Source organism: Centroberyx gerrardi, chromosome 18 (genome assembly GCF_048128805.1).
Source record: "Centroberyx gerrardi isolate f3 chromosome 18, fCenGer3.hap1.cur.20231027, whole genome shotgun sequence".
Classification (NCBI taxonomy): domain Eukaryota; kingdom Metazoa; phylum Chordata; class Actinopteri; order Beryciformes; family Berycidae; genus Centroberyx; species Centroberyx gerrardi.
In genome coordinates, this window is record NC_136014.1 from 4,654,238 (window position 1) to 4,662,404 (window position 8,167).

General features: G+C 40.3%; 1 protein-coding gene across 1 annotated transcript; it reads right to left on the minus strand.

Annotated features, from left to right (window-relative positions):
* Positions 1–546: 546 nt before the first annotated feature.
* Positions 547–8,123, minus strand: fsaf1 (40S small subunit processome assembly factor 1). The gene is made up of 9 exons (XM_071906854.2): positions 7,972–8,123; positions 6,569–6,766; positions 6,308–6,408; positions 5,228–5,287; positions 4,805–4,900; positions 4,222–4,308; positions 3,135–3,169; positions 2,175–2,301; positions 547–999 (listed from the first exon to the last, which is right to left on the minus strand). The coding sequence occupies exons 1-8, from the start codon at positions 8,048–8,050 to the stop codon at positions 2,175–2,177; spliced, it is 783 nt and encodes a 260-aa protein (XP_071762955.2). The 5' UTR covers positions 8,051–8,123; the 3' UTR covers positions 547–999.
* Positions 8,124–8,167: the final 44 nt, after the last annotated feature.

Consider the following 8,167-nt stretch of genomic DNA (forward strand, 5'->3'; position numbering starts at 1 on the left):
AGATTTAAGGTCAAATGCCTACTGATATTTATGGTTGATAGCCATGGGTTGCAGGTAAAAAGAGGCTACAAAATCTCCTATATATGTATATATAACAGAGTACTTGTTCACACCGCTTGCAACACACGCATAGTGCTGCATATGCATGTCTTCATGTTGTTTTTTGAGATTTATATACGAAAACTGAAAAACTGGTGTGAGAATTTGTGACCTTGACCCAGCCGCACACTGCCAGATCACGGGTCCCATTTCATCATTTGCCGCTTCAAATACGCAAACCTTTATTCCTTCCCTTTGTCAAATCGGAAAAAGAACTGGTTTCCTTTAGAGTCTGCAATGTTTACATCTAGAAGATAGTTGGAGATCCATGGAGCAACGAAGGACATTTGAGGGAGAAATGCTTTACTAATTCTACGCCCCAATCCTGCAGCGCTTTCCCATGGTTCCTTCAGAGTGTCTATGTGTTTCTCAATGAAAACGTCTCATTTTTGCAACGGTCAGCACTTTTCTGGCGTGTGTTTGTTTTTTTTATCATCCTGTTAAGACCCCATTGCTCCCGTCCCTACCTGCCGAAATGTAAATGTTTTGTACGACTACGTGGTTTGTATATGAAAAATGCATCGTAACTGCGTAATTTGAAGAAACACAAAAAATGCAAATGTCTTTTTCTTTTGTTTTGGTTCATTTATAAAACAAAATAAATAAACTGTGATGGAATATGATTTCACAGAGTCTCTGGTTTCTTGCGTTGACGGTTCTGGCAATGGAGATTCAGAAGAAGTCCATTTTGGAGATGGAAGAATTCTTGAATTCTTGACTCAGGTCTTTCACAAGTAACACCGTTCCATAATCTTCACGAATTTGTCCATTTTTCACCGATGTCTTGATAGAAACCAAGACTTTGCAGTGTGTTAAGTCACTGACCGAGTCTTGGACACGGATTGTTCTCTTTCATCTGTTCTGTTGTCACTTCTCTTTCTTCTGGTCTGTTTTCCGATCCTGAAAGATTTAATTGCACAAACATTTTCATTACCATGGTGAGGACATTTATTCCGTAAACCCCTAACCCTCATCACCACATATCTAACCTTAACCTGAGCAGAATTCTAATCTTAACCCTAAACCCTAAAGGCCCATCACATCTAGAATGATAACTATAAAGATAACTATAACTATAAGAAGATTTAAATCGTTCTAAGTAAATAGAATGTATGTGTTCACACTACAACTGTAACTATAAAAACATCCAAAACAATAACTATAACTATATTCTTGGTTCCATCTCAGAGTGATTTTTCTGGCGGTAGAGACAACGATAAAAATTTTCAACCAATCAAACTAAAGTTCTACAAAGGACGGGGTGGGAGAATTCAGTAGTTCACTGCAGTGACGGATCTGCTGCTGAGGAACTGATGACAGAAGTCCAGAGGAACCCGGCGCTGTTTGACAAAGACCATCGCCACTAAAAATGTTGAAAAGAAACGTGACAAACCGGTCGGGATCGGAACAGCTCTTGGGATTAGCGGTAAGGCTGTTTACTGACCTGGAAGCTAGGTAACTCGCTAAATTTTGCTAACACGGTGCTAAGAAAATAGCATAATCTCTTGGCCAACCTGACCGCAAATGCGCTATTATCCTGTTTTCAATATGACCGGGAGGGAACAACATGTGTCTCCAGTATCCTGTTGAAACCACGGTGACGTTCGGGTGTTTCTCTCAACACGGGCTACAGGAGACTTTACTCTTTGATCCACAGTAGATGTGGTGTGCAGAGTCTCCTACTGGTAAAGAAATGAATAGCTTCACTTGGTGACTACCATTAACTCTCATATAAACAAAGCACATAATGTCATGAAAGCACCGTAAAAGAGCATTATTATCTGCCAGCTCCTCTCTCTTTTGCGGCAATCCATGAACCCAAATCCTTAGGCTCTGTCATTTACTATAGAGAGCGAGTAATAATAATATAAGCACGTTGTTAAAGTAATCATGCTCCATTTTTTTCTCTGAATATTCGGCGCCGATATCGTTGTATCGTTATAGTTTAAGGTTATCTTTATAGTTGTCACTCTAAGTGTGAATGGGCCTTAAGTCGTAATCCTTAACTAGCCCCTTGTCCATTCTTCTGAGATCATCTGGTAGAAGTTCGAGAACATGCCCAGACACGTACGCACCTATTTGCTGCCCCTGGAGCCTTTGATCTTCTGGATCTCTTTGGAGCTGAGGACCAGCATGCCGTTCTTGAAGCGTCCCACCTGACCCGAGGGAGCCGAGCCGGAACCAGAGGACGGCTTCTTGTCCCTGGTGGAAATGGCAGCGTGGGACAGAATGGAATAGGAGAGGAGACAAGAGTCAGGACAAACTCAGCCAGTCTGGATAACATGCTGACACAAGACTCTTTGTGTTGAAAAAAATACTAAAATATTCCTATCACAGATGGGGACTCGAGTCTCATGACTTGGAACTCGAGTCAGACTGAAGTCCCAATTTTAATTGCTTGAGACTTGACTTGATGCATGAAGAGAAGACTTGAGACTTGACTTGACTTGGGTTCTGGTGACTTGGGACTTGAGTCTGACTTGTACTTTGATGACTTGAAAAGGTTTCTAAAGTCTAGACAAAAGATCTTGTGTTTGTGTAAATGACTTAGATTGAAATTGATGAGAATTTGTTCCAAAAGACGACTGAATTTAAATTCTGTTTTTCTGAATTTGTATGGAATGATTGAATTTATTGAAGCTGAAACTGATTATAGAAATCAAACTCATGATGCTCTTACCAAGTTTTTATCCTATTAAAACCATATTGCATTGACAAGTCCTAGATATTTAGTTTTCTTTAAGATATTAAATTGATTCTGGACTCTTGATTTGTTCTGACTTGACTTGCTGTTCTACATTTAGACTTGAGACTTGACATTAATGACATGGACTTGACTTGACTTGAGACTTGTGCCTCAAGATTTGAGACTGACTTGGGACTTGCGCAAAGTTGACTTGGTCACACCTCTGATTCCTATTACATTTCTTGGACAAAATAAAGCTCAGCCCAGTGATCCTTAAAACATCTTTGATTACACTAAATCCCAGAGGAAAACATCTGCAGAGATATCCACAAATGACTGCCTCACCCACCTTGGCTTATTCTGCTTCTTCTTTTTCTTCAGGTCCTAGAGAGCAGGGATGTGGGTAAGATTCAGTAAGAATAGTTCAACCTGGCAACAAACTGACAGAGATACATAAAGCACAACTGAAGCTGCTAAACACAATGGGTTTGTAGAGCAACAATACCTTTGGAGCAATGTGTACTGTAATTTAAGACTTTTTAAGGGTGCGTTCACACAAGGCATGTTTATTCAAACTCTGCAGCATTTACTTGTTTAGTTCGGTTTGTTTGTCCAAGTGAGAACAATGCCATTTGTACTCTGGTGGCACCAAATATCGGCACTGAGATGCTTGAAAATGCGAGTCTCAGTCCTCTAACAAGAGAACTGTGGTGCAGTTCGTTAGAAATGAGAACGTAACCTGAACAAACAACAGGAAACTAACCCAAAACACAAGAGTTTATAGATATAAGGAGACGATGTTGACATCTGAAGGTTAGGGTTAGGCACATAAAAGAACTTGTTAAAGGTTAGGTTTCAGTTTAAGCACATAAAAAGTCTGTTGATTAGCACTTGAGCTGTCTCTTATAGTCTGATAGTAGTTGGTTGAATACATGTTTGTCTGTTGAGACAAATCTTGCTGACAGTCAACTGACATGTTGTAGAAAGACAACAGTGGACAAGTGTTACCCTTGAGTCTAATAATAAAGTGGAAACGGTAAAGCAGTAGACAAATCAATTGTGAGATGGAAAATGAATAGGAAATATATCTAATTTGCATATCTAATTTATAAATTCAGTCATGTATTCATTGATTAAAGACCATTCATTGTTTGTTTGAAGAGCTTTATGTATTGCCTCATTTAAATGTCAATTTAATTAATCACTTCACGTATGTTTATGTACTTTATGTATATATATTTTAGTTTATCTGTTAATTAATCAATAATAATTAATCACTGAACTAGTCTGTAATTATTGCGGCAGCCCAGCCCAGGCCCCATAACCTGTTAATTAACTATATATAAATAAATAAAACCAATGTATCTGCTCACCATATCATATGAAAAATTGGTCAAGGGATTACAGCTGAGAGCGGCTGAAGGTGCAGGACTTACCGGCTGAACCTCCTCCTTCACTTTCTGCTTCTTGTCTTTGATCTGCTGCTGCAGCAGTTTGTAGTTGACATACTCCTTCTTAGGGGGCTGCGATCCAGAGAGAATCATTTAGTCAATAACTTGGTCATTCACCTGGTAAAAACCAACTGTTGCAAGAGGATATTGAGGTGTGATACCTCAGTAATATGGCTTGTTGTGTGACTGTTCACTTTCAATATTTCATTTCAAAATGCCTAATAGGTTATATTTTGCAGGAATGATTAAACAAGATTATCACTGTAAACGAATAGGAAGCCAAGCGAGGAACTGGAATAGCTCGGCCAAAGCAACATTTGGCGGTACATCCTTTTGATGGTACATCCTTTTTTCTTGTTCTTTTCAGAGGAAGAAAGCCTCTTGCTTATTCACAACTTTCCCTTCGTTGGAAGATGAGACGACTACAGACCACCACAGTGTGAACACAGCGTTACACTACAGCGTCCTGTCGAGGGGATGCATGCATCACTTTGCCTCACATAGAACATCTGATTTCTGGTTTATGAGCCCGTCTAGCTGTGGAGGAAAGCAGGAAAGTTGTCCTTACCCTGGCCCCCAGCATGATCGCCCTTTCCTGTTCAAAAACGCGCTGCTGCTCCTTTTTATAGCCGGTGATTCCAAACCGATGGACCTCCAGACGAGCCTGACACACACACAAATACAGAATAAGGCCCCACATATAGAAGGAAACTTGGCAACAGGTAATTATATTAATTGGGGATACACCAATCTATTGGCCACCAAGCAAATCAGATGATCGACCTTTGCTGCTTCAATAAAAACCTTCATTATCAAGCATATGTTTGGATAAAAAGTTAAAACTATGATTTATTTCCACATGGTCAGGTAGCAGCGATAATGTAATGTAATCAGAATTGGGCCTAAAACACCTGATCGGTGCGTCCCCAATATCAATGTTGCTGTTACTGTGTAAGAGAAGATATTTTGGAAATGTTCTAAAAACTGTCACCTTTTCCAAAGTGAGTTCTTCTGGCTGCTCCCTGTGCTTTTTCTCCTTTGTCTCTACGGCCTTGAAGTGAGTCGGGAAAGCAAGGGAAGATGACAAGTAAAAAGAAGAGGAAAGTGAAGAGAATTGATTGTGACAGCAGGAGCAGAAACAGAAGAGGCCAACCAGGGTCAGACAGCGCACGGCATTTCAGTTTTAAAATGTCAATCCAAACACAACCTTCCGGAAGGAAAGAACACTCACTGTTTTCACATACTGGAAAAGCTTCAAGGTGCCATGTGCATTTTTAAACATCAATATATCATTGTCAAATGAGTTGTGAAACCTTGGTATAATTACTGTAAACAAATGAGACCATGGTGGAGACGATTGGTCGCTTCTATGTCACCCCATATTGTTAGTGCTAGTGTTTCTCCAAATTTAGACCACATTTCACATAAACTCCACTGTTTCTTTTGCGCTGTTTGTGCTGTAAAGCAATCCAGCCAATTTCCCGCCAAGAGGCTGCCAACCTTCTCAGCGATGGTCTGTATACTAATGTCTCAAAATTTATGCGGCAACAAGGAAAACAAGAATAGCCCCGACAAACAACATTATGTCTCGTACAGAGAAAACATCACTTCAGACTCCATTAACAGATCTGGCAGTTTAATGTTGCTTTGCTTATTTGCCCTTGGTAAATTCGGCATATAACTGATCCACCGAGCAGCACTTAATTACAATAAAATCTGTATTTTAGTGGAGGAAGATTGTGGGAACAACAGGCGAAGTTGAGATGTCGTAGAAATAAAGTGCTGCTTCGTGGATCATCTATATGCCGAATATAACAGAAGACAGTAAGACTTTGTAAAAGGTTTATAAAAGGTCTTAAATCATGTTCTCCCAGGTGTGTACCTTTGCCAATAACCATGGCAACATTAACCTGCCAGATTTTTGAATGGAGTTTGGCGTGACATTCTCTATAAAAAGGGCCCTAAATTAGATTTCAAATGCAGAATTTTTGCGTATTTTCCGCTGAAAGCCGTTTCAGAGGCTGTGCCACCTCGCTGACACAGAGTGAGGGAAGAAAGAGCATAAGCCTACAGTCATGTTATCAGGGGCCGGCGTCTGCTTGGTCTTGGCTTTCTTGGTGGGGTCCTGGAATGTCACCACCTCCACCTGGGTTATCTGTCGGATGGTTGGACCTGAATAGGGGAAACATAGTGCAATAAACATCTTTTTTAAATAAGTTCTGCATGATGGATTATGTGTATACTGAACACATGAGTGGCTCCTAACGATTTAAAAAAAGTCTTAAATCACATTTTATGGGGTTGGTACCTAGCTAATCGCTATGCTGCCTACCTGTCTGCTCAGCAGGAGCGCTGCCTGTCCTTGGTTTGTCCTGCTGTAGTGAGACACCAAGACGCTCTGCTCTGCTGTCTTCACCGTCCCTGCAGGTGTCTTCAGCAGCGACGACCTCTTCCTCCTCCTCTTCCTCACACCTCTTACGTTTTTTCCTCTTCTGAGACTTGAGCTTCTTTTTTGAGGCTGGTCCATCACCTGTACCAACAAGATACAACATGGTTACAGTAAGCATGAGCCGTGTTTTGTGTGGGACTCTAATAGCTGCAGCAGATAGACGCCTACAGTAGTAGCAGGCTAATGCAAGTGTCTTCTGGCAAACTGTCATTTCTGCTCTGGTCTAGTTAAACTCTGGGACAGATGTTAAGGACAAGAAGGCTATTGTCATTGCGTGACACATTCAATATCTATTATAAGACAAATTTTGCGTACAAACTAACTCCATTGGACTATTTTCTGATTTCAAATTTAACAGTATAAAGAGTAAGGGTGCGATCACACCTGCAGTTTGTTTTCTTTGGTCTGAATTATAATGGAAAAGTTTACTTGGTTGCATTTTTGTATTTGGTTTGTTTGGATTCCCACTGCCTAATTACAAGCAAACCAGGGCTTGTAAACAAAAGTCACATGGACTCACAAGTAGCTTGCTTATTGGACAGAGTTTTGGTGACCTGTCAACCTGCCAGGTTAAGAGGTTTTGGCACGCGGGTGTCAAAACAAATCTGGAACTCCCTTTAACTTTACTTAAGCATGATGGATGTGTCTCTGCTCTTCTTCTCTGGTGTTCATACCAGTTAAGAACGCATGAAGAAATAGCTGACTATGAGCATCAGTCCAGACTTCATCTTGTTATGCTAGGCTTTCCAAGCATGTGGAACTGCTGGCTGTCAGATGTCAACCTCTTTCTCCTTCTACCCATCAACACTTGTGTTTTGAGGTTGTTTCCTGTAGTTTTGTACAATTACATACTCCTTATGAACCATGTTGACCATGTTCCTGAAACCCTATCCTTATATAACTTCCATCAGTTTGATAGTACTTACTATGATAATAGGCCACTATTAATTGACTTAATAGCATACATTAACTGCCCTGGTTTGGCCATTTTACTAGATAAATAAATCAAACATGTTTTAGGTGCTTTGTGTTGTAATGCCAAAGATATGCTTTCATCTATCTGTATTTTTTCTGTAGCACTGGTCTACTTTCTGTTAGTAGTTTTCTGTTGGTAATCTGTATGGCTTGGGTTTTGTATAAACCCACCTGTATACACTGACTATCACATTATAAGAGCTTATTTAGTATGCTTTTGTCTGCGCACACTAACAACATTAAAACTAAAAGATATGCTTTATGGTTAGCTTGTATAGCGTTAGCCTGGTAAGCTAACTAGCTGTGCTTACCAAAGTCATACAGCTTGTCCAGTAGTTGGTCAAGAAAGAAATGATCTCCGTCTGCTTTTCCTTTGGCGTCGGGGTTCATTTTAACAGAATGGTACACGGTGGTGAAAAAACAAGAGAGCAAAAAGCTATGCTAACTTCTACCGAGCTACCGACTCGACAAGAATGACAACAACCTGTGAATCCACGTGGGGCGCAA